The sequence below is a fragment of the Mandrillus leucophaeus genome, unplaced genomic scaffold, assembly GCF_000951045.1.
Source record: "Mandrillus leucophaeus isolate KB7577 unplaced genomic scaffold, Mleu.le_1.0 Scaffold207, whole genome shotgun sequence".
NCBI classification, from domain to species: Eukaryota; Metazoa; Chordata; class Mammalia; order Primates; family Cercopithecidae; genus Mandrillus; species Mandrillus leucophaeus.
Window position 1 is genome coordinate 3,586,470 of NW_012102110.1, and position 20,244 is coordinate 3,606,713.

Sequence of the window (20,244 nt, forward strand, 5' to 3'; positions counted from 1 at the left end):
GAGCTTCCCAGCGGCTTTGTTTACCTACTTAAGCCTCAGCCATGGTGGGTGCCCCTCCCCCAGCCTCGCTGCTGCTTTGCCCTTAGGTAGCAGACTGCTGTGCTAGCAATGAGGGAGGCTCCACAGGCGTGGGACCCTCCTGGCCAGGTGTGGGATATAATCTCCTGGTGTGCTGTTTGCTAAGACCCTTGGTGAAGTGCAGTATTGGGGTAGGAGTTACCCAATTTTCCAGGTGTTGTGTGTCTCAGTTCCCCTGCCTCGGAAAAAGGATTCCCTTCCCCCTTGCGCTTCCCAGGTGAGGCGATGCCTCGCCCTGCTTCAGCTCTCGCTGGTCGGGCTGCAGCAGCTGACCAGCACCGATTGTCTGGCACTCCCTAGTGAGATGATCCCGGTACCTCAATTGAAAATGCAGAAATCACCCGTCTTCTGTGTCGCTTGCACTGGGAGCTGGAGACTGGAGCTGTTCCTATTCGGCCATCTTGCTCCATCCCCCTCAACAATTCTTAAATCCTAAAAATTTAGGATTCAACTATCCTAAATCTATATGCACCCAATAGAGGTGCACCCAGATTCATAAAACAAGTTCTTAGTTCTCCGTAAGTGTGTGTTACACATGCTGCATGTTAGTTCCTTATAATCATGGTCCTAAGGATTTACAATATACTAAAATACTTCCTAAATAATTAAAGAAGTATTAATTATGCAGCAAGATCTCTAAGGCTCATATCCTTCCAACAAGTAATTCTATTTCTAGGAAGCTGGCCAGAGGAAAAGATTAGAGATATCATCAAATATTTATGTATAAAGATATTCTTCAAAGTTTTAATTTTAATACGAAAACATTGAAAACAACCTAAGTATCCAAATACCATACTACATTTATACAATTGCTGTTAAATATTACATAATCTATTAAAGTATTAATGAGGACTTAACAGCAGCCAGAAATGCTCACAAAAATTATATTTAAACAACAGCCCATAGACCTACATCTCAATCATTACATTCATGTGTATCAGTGTACACACATGCACATACAAATGCAGAAAAAAAGGATTTGGAGGAAATGCATCAAAATATTAACTATGACTATCTTCAGGTGATGGGAATTCAGTAATTTTTTACTCCACTTTTAATGGTTTTTTATTTTCCAATTTTTCTACTACATACATGGATTACTTTGATACTTAGAAGACCTAAAATTTTTAAATCCATTCACTTCTGTATATTATTTAGTATATTTTAGTTTTTTAAGGGTGATCTTTTTAACCATATACCATCTTACTTCCAAAAAGATTTGAGATACTTAACAAAAATATATACACCAGACTAAAATAAATCAAATAAAGAAATTGAGACAAAAATAAGAAAAGAACTTGCAAACTATCTCTCTCTATATATGTATATATGCAAACATGTATTTACATACATATGTCAAAGAACTGTTTCAGATACAAAGAACTGAAGGAAATTTCTCTAGCTTTCTCAGGAAGGGTATATTGGAGGTATGGCAGATGTTGTTTTAATTTGTACAACAGGAGTGCTATTGGCTGGGCACAGTGGCTCATGCCTGTAATCCCAGCATTTTGGGAGCCGAGGTGTGTGGATCATCTGAGGTCAGGAGTTCAAGAACAGCCTTACCAATATGGTGAAACCTTGTCTCTACTAAAAATACAAAAATTAGCCAGTTATGGTGGTGTATGCCTGTAGTCCCAGCGACTTGGGAGGCTTAGGTTCAGTAACTCAATATCATGCCACTGCACTCCAGCTTGGACAACAGAACGAGACTCTGTCTCAAAAAAAAAAAAAAAGGAGTGCTAATTAGGTAAATTAAGTGAATCACAGTTGGTGATTGGAAAGAGAGGAGGCAGACTAAAAGTTAATTAACTAAGACCTGCAACAGTATGACTGAGCCTGAGCATGATCGGCAACTCAAAGAACACCTCCTAAAAATGCACAAAGAAAAAGACAAATAGAGATTTAGACAGATTTTCCCTTATATTTTGTCACCTTTATTCAAGTGCCTTCAAAGAAAAAAAATGGAAATACTAAAAGTATACTTAAATTTCTATACATAAAGTACTTCAAGAAAATAAACATTGCTCTCCTATTAAAAAAATGTATTGAATATAGTGTACTCAGCATAGCACTTACCTTCACTGACAGCATGGGGTTTAACAATGCAACAGGTACAATTGGTAAATTTAGCAGTGTTTGCCGGCCCACAACCTCCACTTGAAGGAAAAAACAACTCCATTTCCTAAAAACAGAGAGAAATGATTTTGACAAATGTGATCTCTTAGTTGGAACTTACAAGAGATTTCTGTGGGGGAGGAGGATCATGCAATTACTTTTAGAGTTTCATACAAAGTTTTTGTTTCAGATTTTCTAAAAATGAGTTTTACAAAGACACACTGATTAGATTAACCCTGTTTCAAGACTTATAACTGGAAGAGCATATAAAGAATTATCAATCAAAGCAATGAGAATATGCGTCATTTTGTTCCAGGAATATAGTGGACAAAGACTTAATAAATTTTGAATATTGGAAATACCATTATAAAGTTCTTATTCTCCCCAAAGCATTAGTTAATTAGACACAAATTTAATTTTAAATTTTTCATTAAAATATGTAAAATAAAACTTAAAACTAGGAAATTTTATAGGAAGAGAGATTAATATCAGGAATCTGAGAACTACAGCTACTTAAAACTAACTATAGGCCTAGTATAAAATAAAATCAAATGATCCATGTTTTATAAACAGATTTAGGCTGTGTTATTCACGGTGGATGTGGTTCACTAAAATGACAACCCAACAATTTGAATTAGCCATAAAGAGGGTAATACTAATCTGTTCTTTTAATTACTTAGATGCTTTTCTGCCCCTAAGCTTTCACTGCTATTATTTCTACTATTCCCTATAAAACCCTCTGACCCAAGTTCCAAAGAACCTTACCAATGTGTAAAGAGCCACCTCAAATACCACTTACCACTAGGAGGCATTTCCTGATGCCTCCTGTCAGCAACCTTTACTCCCCCAAAGTTATGGTTATTTGGGTACTTGCCTTCCATCAAATTATAAATTTGAAAAAAACGGGAACTAAGTTGCATAGCTCTGTAGGACCCATAGCACCTAAAACAATGCCTGGCTCAATGCAAATAGCCCTTGCTATATATAAGGGATTGGTACTCAAATCCCTGTGTGTACTCAAATCCATGCATGCTCAAGTCCGCAGTCAGTCCTGTGGAACCTGCTTATAGGAAAAGTCAAATCTATGTAGATGCGAGTTTCACATCCTGCAAATACTGTATTTTCAATTCTTCCATTGAAAAAAATTCACATATAAGTAGACCCGTGCAGTTCAAACCTGTGTTGTTTATGGGTTAACTGTATTTAGTTTTCATTAAATTTAAAATGAAAAGATTATAGAATGTGTTAATATGCCACATTGATGAGCATTTTTTTAAACACAAGGACAATGAGGAATTATTCAAATAGTAGTGTATATACTTGAGCATTTCCAGTGGTAAGACATTAGAATAAAAAGTGTTCTATTCCTAAGATATCAAGTGCCTTTCTATCATATTGCTGCCATTATGTATTATTATTTTTAATGAATAACAACAGCAACTACCCCTTTTAGTCCTATACCAGATGCTTTGATTGCATGGTCTGAGAGAACCTTTACAGTACAGACGAAAATTCAAATACCTACAGGGACCTGGCAGATGATCAATGAAGGAATGAAGAAGAAGTGGTGTGACAAGAGAACATGACAGAGTAGCAAACTGGAAAGGACATGCCCTTTTGAGAGTTCCCATTGGTCTGTTCCCTTCACAACAAAACTCAAAAGAAATGTCTTTCTTTTCCATTTTTGCTTCCTCTCCTACAGTCTCTTTTAAACCCATAACCAATTAGGTTTTCATTCCACCAAAGCTGCTCATTAAAATCCCTTACTGCCTCCATGTTGCTAAGTCCACTGGTTAATTACTCTCAGCCCTCACCTTACCTTACCAAACAGTATTTGACACAGTTTGTCACATCCTACACTATGGAATGTTTTCATTACTTGCCTTTCTTCCTACCTCACTGGCTACTCCTTCTCAGTCTCCTTCGATGGTTTTCTCCTATCTAGCTGACCTCTATGTGTTGGAGAGTGCCAGGGCTTAGTTCATCTTCATTACTTGTTCACTAGCAGTTTCTCAATGAATGTTTGGGAATGACCGAAATTCAGCAGCTAATAAATTCTGCATGTGCTAAACAAAATAAATGTATCCAGTGTATAAATGAGAAAAATAAGACTCAGAAAGCTTAAGTAACAAGCTCTTACAAGTTAGCAAGTGGCAAAGCCAGGATTCAAATCCAAGTGACTGTAGTTCCAAAAACCCTGTACTTTTTCTATTGTCTGTCTTTCCAAAGTGAAAAGCAGTGCTAAATTGTTCTATCTCTAGTTTAACAAATTATTTAACAATTAGCTGACCAATTATTTTTGTCTTAACTTTCCTTTAATTCCTTTTCTCACTCAATTTCTAAAAATAAAAATGCCAGCTTTCCAAGTACCCAGATTTTCAAGTACCATATTTACCTATGCTGAATAAATATTTATTTATAAAACATAAAGATTTTACATAAATACATCTTCTTAGTGAAACGTGAATAAGAGCGCTTTTACTAAGTCATTGTTATGGCAATTAATTCAAAGTCTTTATACAACAAATAAAGTCACAAAAATAATATCTGTGTTCCTTTGGGATTTGAGAGGCTAAAATATTTTGTATAAAATCTGTTCTTCCAAAGATTCTTGCTATTATCCTTGTGCCTTTACATTTTCCTAAATTCCCTAGTAGGAAGGAATAAATATTTATAGCTTTACAAAAAACTAAAAATTCAGACTCAATTTGAAAGCTTTAGGTATATAATTTTTTAATTTTTTAAACAAATTATAAAATATAGAGTTGTACTTCTTCATAAAGTTTCACCCTGAAAGGATTTCCTGGTAATTTCACTAAAACATTTGTAATTAATCTGTACTAATAATTTTATTATGATAACAAAAGTATGGCTAAATGGTGGTCAGTTCAAAGTTTCTCCAAAACTTTTTACTTGTAACAGTAATTTAAAATGGATATCATTTCTGTAAATGTTCCAAATTAAAACAGTATAGATCAATGGAACAGAACAGAGGCATCAGAAGTAACGACACACATCTCCAACCATCTGATCTTTAACAAACCTGACACAAACAAGCAATGGTGAAAGGATTCCCTATTTAATAAATGGTGTTGAGAAAACTGGCTAGCCATATGCAGAAAACAGAAACTGGACCCCTTCCTTTCATCTTATCCAAAAATTAACTCAAGATGGATAAAGACGTAAACATAAGACCTAAAACCATAAAAACTCTAGAAGAAAACCTCAGCAATACCATTCAGGATATAGGCATAGGCAAAAACCTCTTGACTAAAACAACAAAAGCAATGGCAACAAAAGCCAAAATTGACAAATGGGATCCAATTAAACTAAAAAGCTTCTGCATAGCAAAAGAGAAATTATCATCAGAGTGAACAGGCAACCTATAGAATGGGAGAAAATTTTTGCTATCTATTCATCTGACAAAGGGCTACTATCCAGAATCTACAAGGAACTTAAACAAATTTACATGAAAAAAACAAACAGCCCCATCAAAAAGTGGGCAAAGTATATGAACAGACACTTCTCAAAAGAAGACATTTATGCAGCCAACAAACATATGAGGAAAAAAGCTCATCACTGGTCATTAGAGAAATGCAAATCAAAACCACAATGAGATACCATCTCATGCCAGTTAGAATGACGATCATTAAAAAGTCAGGAAACAACAGATGCTGGAGAGGATGTGAAGAAATAGAAATGCTTTTACACTGTTGGTGGGAGTGTAAATTAGTTCAACCTTTGTGGAAGACAGTGTGGTAATTCCTCAAAGATCTAGAACCAGAAATAGCATTTGACCCAGCAATCCCATTTCTGGATATACACCCAAAGGACTGTAAACCATTCTATTATAAAGACACATACACAATATGTTTATTTCAGCACTATTCACAATAGCAAAGACTTGGATGGAACCAAGCCAAATGCCCATCAATGATAGACTGAATTAAGAAAATGTGGCACATATATACCATGGAATACTATGCAGCCATAAAAATGGATGAGTTCATGTCCTTTGCATGGACACGGATGAAGCTGGAAACCATTATTCTCAGCAAACTAACACAGGAACACAAAACCAAACACTGTATGTTCTCACTCATAAGTGGGAGTTGAACAATGAGAACACAAGGAGGGAAACGTTACACACCAGGGCATGTTGTGGGGTGGAGGCTAAGGGAGGGATAGCATTGGGAGAAATACCTAATGTAGATGATGGGTTGATGGGTGCAGCAAACCACCATGACAAGTGTATACCTACGTAAGAAACCTGCGCTTTCTGCACACGTATCCCAGAACTTAAAGTATAATAATAATAAAAAAAAAGAAATAGACACAGCCACCTCAACTTTCGGCAACCACAACTTTGATCAGTCAGCAGACATCAACATCAAAGTAAGATCAGCAAAAAGATTATGACTTGCTGAAGGCTCAGATGATTGTTAGCATGCATTTTTCAGCAATGAAGTATTTTTAATTGATATGTTCATAGTTTTTTTTAGACATAATGCTATTGCACTTAGTAGCCTACAGTATAAACGTAACATTTATATATCAGGAAACCAAAAAAATCATGGGACTCCCTAAAAAGCCATATTCACTCCATTGTGGTGGTCTGAACCAAATCCACAGTATCTCTGAGGTATGCTTATAGATGAATAGAACAGAACAAACTGCTGAAATTGACCCAGCAATATATATATATATATCTTCAATACATTTTCAACAAAGGTGCAAAAGTAATTAATTAAAGAAATAAAGTATTTTTAGCATAATGCTGGAAGTATATCTGTGTAAAGAATAATAAATTGTGATCATACCTTGTACCATACATAAAAATTAACTCAAAATGGATCATAGAATTAAGTATAAAAACTAAAACTATAAAACTTCTAGAATCAAATAAAGAATGAAATATTTGTGACCTTAGGTGTGGGAACAGTTCCTTAGACTTAACACCTAAAGCATAATACATTAAAGAACAACTGATACTGGACTTCATCAGAAGTAAAAATTGCTCATACGAAGATATTGTTAAAGAGAATGAAAATGCAAACCACATACTATGAGAAAATACTTGCAAATCATATATCTGGATAAAGAATTTGTATGCATAATATAAAGAACTCTGAGCTGAGTGTTAAAGACAAATAAAAATTACCTGGGCAAAGGGAGAATTGGAATTTCAACGCAGAGGGGTAGAATGAGTAAAAGCAACAAAGCAAGAATCCCACAGTAAATAGAAGGTGAGGCAGGATATAAGGCTGGAGGAGGGCTGGGAGACAGATCACTGAAATGCTTTGGAAACTATGTCAAGGAGCTTGAATTTGATTCTGGGAATAATGGAGTACTTTAAAATATCTTTAGTAGTCATGAGATGGATGGATTAATATTTTTAGATAACTCGTTCTGAAACCTACGCGGAAGATACATTTGAGGTAGAAAAGTATATTCCAGGACTCTTGCAGCAGCCCAGGTCAGAACTAGAAGAGTGATGGTAGGAATAGAGAAGGGGAATAATTCAAGAAAATGTTTAGAAATGTTAGAAAAACCTACAAGATGTTTTGCGGATTCTATTAGGGGGATAAAGAGGGCAGAATAAAGAATACTGGCTCCCAAATTTCTTTCCTAGAGATGTACTGAATACACAAGGAATACTTCGGTAAATTATAATCAGCACAGGCTGAGCATGGTGGCTTATGCCTGTAATCCCAGCATTTTGGGAGGTCAAGAAGAAGGACCACTTGAGGCCAGGAGTTTGAGACCAGACTGGGCAACACAACAAGACCCTATCTTTACAAAAAATTAAAAAATTAGCTGGACGTGGTGGTACATGCCTGCAGTCCTAGCTACTTGGGAGGCTGAGGCAAGTGGATGGCTTGAGCCCATGAGTTCAAAGTTATAGAGAGTTATTATCACACCAACCACTGTATTCCAGCTTGGGCAGCAGAGTGAAACTCTGTCTCAAAAAAAAAAAAAAAATTGTAATCAGTTCTGTTTTAAATGTATTGTTTCTATGTAAGTCTGAAACTCTAAGGACAATCCTAGATAGAAACTTAGGTTAATTTACATTTTTCCATATAAAATTATCTCACACAATTTATTGACGAATCAATCTATCCCTTGTCCACTGATTTATAATGGCACCAACTTCTCATTATATGTGGGTCATCTCTTGAGCACTCTAGACTGTTGCACTGATATACTTGCCTACTCCCATGCTAATACCACAGTTTTTCCTACTAAAGATTTATGAAAAGGCTTGATATCCCTTAAAATAAGTCTCACCCTATTATCACCACATCTTTTTCTCCCTCTTCAAAACTGTCTTAACTGTTCTGGGCCCTTGGCTGTTTCATAAGTTTGTTAAACATCATGAAAATCTGTTCTAAGATTTTGAATGAAATTACACAATTTATAGATCAACTTGGAGAGAACTGCTATCTTCAGGATACTGACTCTTCCCATTCATAAACATGGCATATATCTTCATTTATTTATATCTTTTGTTATTGTCTACAATAAATATTTATAATTTTCTCCATAAAGATCCCCCACATCTTTTGTTCAATTTATTCTAGGTGTCATAGACTTTTTTTTGACCATGTGAATGGAAATCTCTTCTAAAATTACATTTTCTAACTGGTTATTTCAAGTATATCAAGATTACTATTGATTTTTGTATATTAATATTAGATCCAGTACAAATTACAGATACAGGTTTGGGGAGCACCATGAAAGTAAAATATTAATAATAAAAGATAGCATCCATTCATTAAATAGTATGTTCTAGGTACTATACTAAGCACTGAAATAATTTCATTTAATCCTCAAAGACCACTACAATGCAGGTTCAATCATGATCTTATTTTACAGACTAGGAAACTGAAAATTAGAGCAAGAAAAGGAGTAAAGCATGAAGAGAAGCCTGCAAAATACCAACGTCTGAAAGCACAAGTGAAGGAAGAAAAACCAATTAGTAAGACACAAATCATGGTCTCCAAAGACAATATTTTCAGGACTGATAAAAATAATGCCAAATTTTAACAATTGCTCACAAATGAGTAGTCAAAGATAGCTGAGGAATGAAAACAGTGAATATAAGTCTATGTTTTGGTAAAATCTGGAAAGATGGAATCAAAAATTAGACAATAACTAATAGGAACTCAAGGTAAAGAAGAAGCTGTTTGGGGCTGCATAAGTTTGGGGCTGTGATGTTTTTCAATTTTTTAAGACCTATGGTCTTTGCTTCTTCAAATAAGCTCTATTTTCCAGCTACAATATTTTTCCTTAATTCCTAGAGCTACCTAACATAATGTCAACAACACTCACTCTTCCCAAGACAAGAGTAAAAATATATATATATCCTAAAGGGTTTATACAAATAATATTATGGATATTTCAGGGACTAACAGCAGAAAGAGGTTAAAAAAATTAAATGCACAAAATATAAACAAATATGTTTAAGACATTTCTGTAGGTTAAATGGCAATGGTAGCTGCTTTGGATTGGATGTTTGTTCCTTCCAAATCTCATGTTGAAATTTCATCCCCAATGTTGGAGGTGGGGTCTAATGGGAGGTTTGGATAGTAGGGGTAAATTCCATGAATAGAATAATGCCCTCCCTCCGAGGTGAGCAAGTTTTCCCTCTATTAGTTCCATTGAAAGCTGGTTGTTGAAAATAGCCTGACGCCTGTGCCTGTGGCTTGCTTCTTCTCTTACCATGTGATCTGTGCAAATGCAGGCTCCCTTTTACCTTCCATCATGAGTGGAAGCTGCCTGAGAGCCTCACGAGATGCAGATACCCAATCTTGAACTTCCTGGCCATTGGGACTATGAGCCAAATAAACCTTTTTCCTATATAAACGACCCAGCCTCAGGTATTCCTTCATAGCAACACAAAATGGACTAAGACAGCAGCTAACTTAGCAAAAGTTGCTCCACTACAAGATATAACTAAAATCTGACAAGTATATTTGTGCTCAAATTTATTAAATGATCTAGTAGAAACAAAAAAGAAATGGATGCCATAAGGTGGTAATAGGGTGAAATAGGCAGGAAATATCAGTAAACATGGTAGTGACTTTCAGTTCAGCCTCAATTATTTCCTTCATTAATTAGTTATGTTGATTATTTTTATAATGCTTTAAAATATGATTAGTAATTTAACTATACAAACAATACCACATTTACAGTAAATGTCTACTACTAAGATGTGGTCAAAGACTATAATTGCTTTCTTGCAGGTATCTTTAACTTCCTTAACACTTTCATCACATTCATTTCACAAAACCACAGCCATAGTTAAAGCCAACTCTCCACCTACTCCTTACCTTCAGCCATGCAGTTGAACCGGCTGGAGAACCACACTCATAATTCATGGCCATGAATACGAGATGGGCCATTAATTCAGCATAGCAATCACACACTACATTTCCCTGATCTATTCCTTTTCCAGATGACCATTTCACATATTCTTCTCTCCCTTCAGACCGATCAATACCTTATCCTTCATCCTCACTTTTAGCTGTTTTGATCTTGCTTCCTAGTTAAGAATCAGCATCTGTGTTCACATATTCTCCCTTCCCATCTGTTGCTACAGACGAGTACCTGAGATGCACGCCTGCCAATCTCTCCAACTGGGTTCTAATTTCCATTCCCTTTTGCCTAATTAATGAAATTACTCCAACAAGTCTCCCTCTTTTTCCTACATCATCAATTTTTTACCTAAAACCTCTCATCTTAAAAAAAAATTGATCCTGCTTTTCTTGACAGCTACCACCTCATCTCTTTGCAGGAAAATTCCTCAAAAGAAAAAGTTGTCTATATTCACTAACTCCAATTCCTGTTCCACAATTTTCTTTCAAGTCTACTCCACACAGGGTTTTGCCTCTACCTCCCCATCAACATTGACCTTACAAACTTCACCAATGATATCCACATTGCAAAATTTAACAATCCATTCTCAGTCCTCTTCTTACTTGATATATCTGCCATATTTGACACCACTGGTCATTCTCTCATTTTAGAATATTTGATTCACTTGGCCTCGAGGGCATAATTATCTCAGTTTTTCCTCTTACCTCTCTGGTGGCTCCTCCTCAACCTCCTTTGCTGCCTTCTTTTCCTTGACCTTTTATCAAGAGGCAGCTTCATCTTTGGTGCTCTTTCCTTCTCTATCTACACCTTCTCCTTGGTAATCTCAACCAGTCTCCCAGCATTAAATACCATTGATGTGCTGATAACTCTAAGCTGTATACTAATTTTTTTCATTCATCAGTCTAATTGGATAACTAACAAACAGGTTAAGTTTACAAATGTCCAAAACGTAACTCCTGATTTGTCCATTCATTCTGACTCTAGCCACAGTTTGCCTCATTTTAGTTTATGTAAATTCTATCCTTCTGTTAATCAGGCTAAGAACTTTGGAGTAATCCTTGGTATCTTTTTCTCATACTCTACATTCAGTCTAGCAGAAAATCTTGTTTCTTTGACCTTCAACCATTAATATATATTTTAAAATATATTTGTATACTTCTTTCATTATTACCACCTGGGTCCAAGCAATCATCTCGCTGGGTTATTCCAACAAACTCCTGATTAGGCTCCCTGTTGCTGTTTTTGCCCTCTATTGTCATTCTTTTTTTCTTTTTTCAAGATGGAGTCTGACTCTGTCACCCAGGCTAGAACACAGTGGCGTGATCTCAGTTCACTGCAACCTCCACCTCCCTGGTTCAAGTAATTCTCCCGCCTCAGCCTCTGGAGTAGCTGGGATTATAGGTGGGCACCACCACACCGAGCTAATTTTTGTATTTTTAGTAGAAACAGGGTTTTACCATGTTGGCCAGGCTGGTCTTGAACTCCTGACCTCAAGTAATCTGCCCGCCTTGGCCTCCCAAAGTGCTGGGATTACAGGCGTAAGCCACCACTCCTGGCCTCTATAGTCATTCTTAATGCAACAGCCAGAATGATCCTTTTAAATGGCAAGTGGAACATATCAGTCCTTTGCTCAAAACCCTAAAATGGCTCCATTTTTTCAGAGAGAAATCTAAAAGTACTACTACGGCCTATAAGACCATATAATCGTTCCCCTAATTACCTCTGTAACCTCATCACCCTCTTCCTCCCTCTCTCATTCCTATCCAACCACACTGTCCTCTTTGCTGTTAGTTGACTATTCTAGACAGAAATATGCTATTTAAGGAATAGTGAGATGGTTAGTATGCCTGGAACACAGTGATTAAAATAGAGATTGATCAAAGATACAGTTAGAGATAGATAGGAGCCAGACTAGATAGAGTATTGGAGGCTACAACAAAGACTGTAGATTTTATTCTAGAAGAGACAGAAATTCACTGAAGGGTTTTCAGCAGGTGAATGTTAATCAGATTTGTCTTTAAAAGATCACTGGGCATAGTTAATTGTACTTGGGCAAGGTAAAATTTTCATAAATTGAGTGTAAGAAAAGAGGAAAAAATAATTTGGAGGCTATTGTAGCAGTTCTGGCAAAATACATTAGTGATTTAGACCACAATGATCAGATTCAGAGTTTATTTTGAAAGAGCTGAAGGGACTTGCTGATGAAATGGTAAGAAAAAGAAGGAAATCAATTATAAAACTGTCTAATATTGTTTCATTGCAAACACGACCAGATTAAAAACTACTTTAAGTGAGACACTTCTCACAATGCTAAAAATAAACTTACACTTCATTAATTCAACCTCAGCATAAATCCAATATAATGCTTTATTTATATGGATTTAAAAATAAGGAGTAGAGAAACTTTCATAAACACTAGGTACATATAGGAAAATAATAAGATGTTAAGCTTGAAAGTACAGTGTTAGGTCTGAATCAAAAGGTAATATCTCCAATTATATCTTCTTTATAATATCTCCAATTATATCTTCTTTTTAATATCTGCTAGCCGTAAACTGGTATTCTTACATGAATTCAATAATTCAAACATTTAGGAGCCTCAGTAATTTAAGTCTTTGGAACAAGAAACAGGATGAGAAGTGTTTTATTGGAGAAAACTTACGTTGATCATAATCAGGTTACCAGTTCACAAAGGAGATATACTGAAACACTATTTGATACTAGGCAAAATGTCAAAGATTTTCTCTACTACTAGATCAGTGGCATAAATCCACCCTAAGTCACCAGTGACAGAAATGCTTTACTTTCATATAAAACATTTAAAAGAATTAGAAGAGAATTAAAATATTTTTAAAACTCCTTACTCTGGCCGCAGAAGCAAAAGAATCAGGACCATGCGCTGCATTTCTTATGCCATCTGTTCCAAAGAGGGCTCTAATGCTTCCAGAAGCATCTGTGCGTGCCACCCCAGAGTTTGCAGGTCCCAGCAGTCTTTTCCATTCACATATAGCATCATCTCTTAAAATCTCCATGGCAATAACAGGACCACTCGTAATAAACTGGATCAGCTCACTGCAAAACAGATAGAAGATTAGTTTGCTTCTTTTTTCTGTCAAACTAGTTATCTGTCTTAACAATAGGATATATTTAAATTGGATTATTTCAACATAGACATGAATATTAATAATCTTAGAACCACTGAGAATAGTTAATTTTACAGGGGCAGGAGAAATTTTTCATAAATTGACTGTCTTGCAGTGGCTCAATTCACTTCAAATCACTAGTAATGTCAAATTACTGTTAGCAGAAAAACCACTGTTCTGTTAAATTAAGACTGTTTTATGACTTAAAATGCATATTGTTGACCTACGCGTTTCCCAGTGCTCTAACAGGTACAGAGGATTTTCCTTTTTATTTACATGTGTTTACCACTGCAGTCAAGTACAATTTCACAATATACAAATTGATGACAGGGATGGATGCCTTGTAACATATTTTTAGAAAGAATTTATTTATTTTTTGTGTAAAACTATTAGAATTCAAAGACTGACAAAGAACTCTCTCAACCAATAAACACTGAGTTGGTTTGGTGATTTAAAAAAAAAAACAACAAAAAACCAGCAGGCTTCAAGAAATATCCTTTTATTAGTGTAAAAACTACTCTGGGTTATTTCTGTATTAAATTATTAAAGCTTATGCATAGGTTCTTGATTAAAAATCCAGCACTGAGTCACAGTCCCGCAAGGTATAAAAAACAATATCTCATTTTATTTTCTACTTTTATATGTGTACAGGATGCAATGACAAGTTTAACTATGAAATAAGTGACATCCTCCTTCTGACTGTATTAAGCAGGGACATAGTACTTTGTAGAGTAAGCCCATGTTTTCTCTCATCCGAAGTAGAGAGAAGAGACCCTCCTGGAGAAAGGAGCATGGTGTGACAGGCTGTTTTGTGCCCACTAACTTACGACTATTTTTTACACACTTCCTTCCACCCTGTACCATGTTATATGTCACCTCCCCTCAGTACTTCCTTTTTAAAACACTCCCATTCATTTTGAAGAATATTTCTAAGAAATAGTATGTACAAAAAAGTATTCTTATCTTCTACCCTAAGAAGTCGATAATACCTCCTTATACACTTTCTGCCAAACCTTTGATGTCAAAACAAACAAAACCCCCAAGACCAACCATTAGATTAAAAAAACCCAAATCAAGGGAGCAAACCATGTTTAGTCACTCAGTAAGCATTTAATCATTACCTACAACATCAGCCTCTGTGCCATAAAAAAAATCCCCCCTTCGAGACACTTACAATCTAATGCCCTATTAATACAGAATTCTCAAAACACACAATCAAATAAGCCTATGAATATGGCATGTAACAATACAGGGAATGATGTGCCTGATCATAGATACTGTTTCATGCAATTACTTCACTTAGTCTATTGTTACAGCGTTCTCATTAACAGGCAACTAGTTAATCCATTCTTATAATAAAATTTACTGCACGTAAATCACATATAAATCATTAGACTAGGAGTTGTAATTCAATTCTATAAACATATACAAAGTTTATACCAAAAGATAATTTTCACCAATTTTCTAGAAAATTGTATATGGCTATTCTAACAAGACAGGAATATTTTATAATGCTTGATTTGAAATAATCTATAGCATAATAATTTTCTTATATAAAATTTTTTTTTAAAAACCCACTACTCAGTGCAGGATATCAAATAACATGTCTACTGTGGCCATTTCATTTGGCTGATACAACATTCTTTCTTATTAGAAGTGTAAACACTCTTTGTCAACAGTAACATGAGTATGCAAAATATTCACTTAAATTTAATTACATGTCAAATATTTAGAATATATAGATTCAGTGTAACATATATTATTTGTTATGTGTCAAGGAACAAAATATATATCAAACTATTTAGTTAAAATAGAAGGGTTCCATGAACATTGCTTTATGTATACAAGACTACCAAAATAATTTAAAAGTACAACAGGCTACAGTAACCAAAACAGCATGGTACTGGTACAAAAATAGACACATAGATCACTGGAACATAATAGAGAACCCAGAAATAAAGTCACACATCTACAGCCATCTGAACTTTGACAAAGTCAATAAAAATAAGCAATGGGGAAAGGATTCTCTATTCAATAAATGGTGCTGGGATACCTGTCTAGCCATAAGCAGAAGAATGAAACTGGCCCCCTAATTTTAACCATATACAAAACTTCACTCAAGATGGATTAAAGATTTGAAAGTAAGACCTCAAACTGTAAGAATCCTAGAAGAAAATCTAGGAAACACCATTCTGGACATTGGCCTTGGGAAAGAATTTATGACTAAGTCCTCAAAAGTAATGGCAACAAAAACAAAAATTGACAAGTGGGACTAAAGAGCTACTGCACAGAAAGCTTCCAGAGTAAAAAGACAACCTACAGAATGGGAGAAAATATTCGCAAACTATGCATTCAACAAAGGACTACTATGCAGAATCTGTAAGGACCTTAAACAATCAAACAAGCATGAAACAACCCCACTAAAAAAATGAGCAAAAGACATGAATACACACTTCTCAAAAGAACATACAAGCAGCCAATAAGCATATGAAAAAATGCTCAATATCACTAATCATCAGAGAAATGCAAATCAAAACCACAATGAGATACCATCTCACACCAGTCAGAATGGCTATTATTAAAAAGTCAAAAAATAAACATGCTGGCAAGACTACAGAGAAAAGAGAATGCTTATACACTGTTGTGGCAATGTTAATTACTCCAGCCACTGTGGAAAGCAGTGTGGATATTTCTCAAAGAACTTAAAACAGAGCTACCATTTGACCTAGCAATTCCATTACTGGGTATATACCCAAAGGAAAAGAAATTCTACCGAAAAGACACATGCACTCATACACTCATTGCTGTGCTATTCACAATAGCAAATACATGGAAATAACTCAACTGCCCATCAGTGGTAGACTGGATAAAGAAAATGTGGTATGTGTGTGTGTGTGTGTGTGTGTGTATATATATATATATATATATATATATAACACAGAACTCTACACAGCCATAAAAAAATAAAATCATGTTCTTGGCAACAATATGGACACAGTTGGAGGCCATAATCCTAAGCAAATGAATCCAGAAACAGAAAACCAAATACTGCATGTTCTCACTTACAAGTAGGAGCTAAACATTAAACACACATGGACACAAATATGGGGATAATGGACACTGTGGACTACTAGAGGAGAGAATGCAGGTGGTGTGAAAAACTACCTGGTGGGTATTATACTCTCTATCTGGATGATGGGATCCATACTCCAAACCTCAGCATCATACAATATTCCCATGTAACAAATCTGCATATGTACCCCCTGTATCTAAAATAGAAGCTGAATCCTTTTTTAAAAACAGTCAAAAAACAACAGATGCTGGCAAGTCTGTAGAGAAAGGGAACACTTACACACTGTCGATGGGAATGCAAATTAGTACCTCAACCACTGTAGAAAATAGTTTGGAGTTTTTTCAAAGGACTTGAAACAGAACTACCATTTGACCCTGAAATCCCATTACTGGTATATATCCAAAAGAAAATAAATATTTCTACCAAAAAGATACATGCACTTGCCTGTTCACTGCAGCACTATACACAATAGCAAAGACACGGAATCAACCTAGGTGCCCGTCAGTGGTGAACTGGATAAAAAAAATGTGGTACATATACACCATGGAATACCATGCTGCAATAAAAAAAAAATGAAATCAGGGCCTCTGCAGCAACATGAATGGAGATGGAGGCCATTATCCTAAGCAAATTAACACAGAACAGAAAACCAAATACCACATGTTCTTACTTATAAGTGGGAACTAAATAATGACTACTCATGGACAATAATATCTACTGATGGCAACGACAGACACTGGGGACTATTAGAGTGGGAGAAAGGGAAGGGAGCAAGAATTGAAAAACTAAGTATTGGGTATTATGCTCAGTACCTGGGTAATGGGATCAATTATACCCCAAACCTTAGCATCACACAATATTCCCAGGTAACAAACCCACACATGTACCCCCTGAATCTAAAGTAAAAGTTGACATAAAAAATACAAATTAAAAAAATTAAAAGCCCCACAAACACAAAAGCATAACAAAAATATTGAACATCAAATATAATTATCACTCCACTTAAAAAAATTCAGCCAAAAATTTTGAAAGTTATCCTTCTTGTAATGTAAACAAATCATCCTATTTGCAACTAACTAAAGTTTAAGAATTTTAATGATAAAATATAGGAATTCTTAATAAAAAGACAGAGAATGCAATTCTTAGAATTCTGTGCAGTTGCAAGGTGTCGCTATGGCCCTTCTGACAGATTATTCTCATGTAATAAATTTTAAAAATGTAAATCCATAGTTTTCTAGGATATCCTCCTTTATATGCCAGTAATCCCCAAATTAAGGACCTACTTGAAAAAGGGCCTTGATTGGTGATCTACGTGAAAATCCAATGCTTCTTTCCTATAAAATAATCAAAACGACAATAGTTAAGAACTATAAAAGAAAACACATTACTTTAGCTTACATTAATAAAATAAAGATAAAATCCTCTCAATCTATACTAATTTATATATTAATTAATAATTTTTCACCAAATATTCTGTCAAAACCTCTCTTTTAAAATATTTTGTAAGTATGAGTAATAGTGATGTAAATAAAAATTAATGTAGGAGGCAATATTTACTTTTCTACTTATGTTATATATCATCTATCTTCTTCTTTTTTTTTTTTTCCAGATTGAGTCACCCAGGCCAGAATGCAGTGGCACGATCTTGGCGCTTGCTACAACCTCCACCTCCTGGGTTCAAGCAGTTCTCCTGTTTCAGCCTCCCAAGTCACTGGAATTACAGGTGTGTGCCACAATGCCTGGCTAATTTTTGCACTTTTACTAGAGATGGGGTTTCACTACGCTGGCCAGGCTGGTCTCAAACGCCTGACCTCAGGTGATCCACCCACCTCGGCCTCTCAAAGTGCTGGGATTACAGGCGTGAGCCACCACACCTGGCCTTATCTTTTTTCACAGCATCCTGAACATTCTAGAAACAAAGGTTAATATTTGACCAATGAGAATATTTGTTTTTTAAAGTCTAAATAAGTTGCAGCCAAAAAATGCAAAGCCATCTTCTAATTAAAAATTTGTCACTTTTTTTTCCCACAGGCTTTACACTTAAGAGTTTAGGCTAGAATTTAAACTTAATGTTTACAGCTTTTTTTCTTAGCTAGGTCTCTCCAAAGGAAAGACTATACAGTCGTGTTTTTAAAAGCTGCCTGAGAAATTATGTATCTTAATTTGTTTTTATTTTATTGGTTACTAATGCTTTAACTGACATCACCAAAAAAGGGGAGAATATGGAAACATTTAGAATTCAGAGTTTATTAATTGTAACAGGGATTTACTTTTTACATTCATATTACCACTAAAGAATATCTACACAGGCAATAAAACAATGCACTTTAAACTGATTAGCTAAAAACTCTAAAAAACTTTTTTTTAAAGCAAACTGGGTGACTCTCCTAAAACTGTGTAGTTTTCTTAAAGGCTCTGAACTGGGTTCACAGTATGTGACAAATATATGTAAACATTAACTACTTTTAAAAACTGGAAAGTGTTCCCCAGCAAAGAATCAACCTTTCAGGCTTAAGAATTAATTTAATATGCAATGCTTTTAAGATTTTATCAGCATATTACAAAATGAATTTATATAACAAGTTATATCACACATACTCTCATTCTAACCAAATGTACTTAAACATTCATTTGGCTATGAAGAGATTATGAAATATGTAATGCCAATATAAAGAATAAAATTCATCCTGAGACATGGAAAGGAGAAAAAAATCTAATTTTTCTAGAGCCAATTATAGCCATGATTAAATTATTCTATTTATTCCTTACAACAATATATTGAAATAGGTGTGATCACCTTCATTTTACATTTGAAAAGAATAAAGTTCAGCATGGTTACATAACTTGTCCAGTTCACAAAGCTAGTAAGGACAAGATAAGAAGATTTGAACCCAAAGCTCTCTGCAAATTTCTGACTGCTTATGCTCTTGCTACTACTAACTGCAGAACAACATTCCAGAGGGTAAATAGAAAAACTCACAAAAAAAGAGATATGTATATATTGCATTACAGTCTAAAATGGAGTAAAACTGAATGACTGAAAAACTCACATGGAGAATAAATTAGAAGAGTTAGCAGAAGAATACTAAAACAACCAATTCTAAACTTTTCAAACACACACAAAAAACTGAACTACAAGAAAGGAAAAAACAACCATAATCTTAAACATCCTTGAAAAGAAAAACCTCAATCCATTACTAAAAATACTTCATTGTTTTCATCCAACATGTCCCTGATTCCATAGTTACCTCCATTCAAAATCTAAAATTGAAACCAGGATGAGAGTTCATAAATGTTTTCCCATCATTCTTACCTAATTCTTTGCTTAAAAGGTTTAGAAGGAGCTAGGTATTAACAAGTGCATCACTATCTAGAGAAGTTTTTTGTTATTGTCTTGTTATGTTTTGTTGTGTTTTTATAAAGAAACTAACCGTTCTTTCACAAGGATCTAGCCAT

General features: G+C 35.1%; 1 protein-coding gene across 3 annotated transcripts in view; it reads right to left on the reverse strand.

Moving 5' to 3' along the window:
- NME7 (NME/NM23 family member 7) overlaps positions 1-20,244 on the reverse strand; it is a 218,990-nt gene that overhangs the window by 144,897 nt on the left and 53,849 nt on the right. For all 3 annotated transcript variants that reach the window (XR_001006073.1, XM_011979942.1, XM_011979943.1), the window contains exons 5-7: positions 18,072-18,122; positions 13,437-13,644; positions 2,155-2,260 (exon numbers count right to left, since the gene is read on the reverse strand). Coding sequence is in view for 2 of the 3 variants with exons in the window: in XM_011979942.1 (XP_011835332.1) it covers positions 2,155-2,260; positions 13,437-13,644; positions 18,072-18,122 (365 nt within the window). In the remaining variant the exon portion in view is untranslated. The remainder of the gene's footprint in view (positions 1-2,154; positions 2,261-13,436; positions 13,645-18,071; positions 18,123-20,244) is intronic.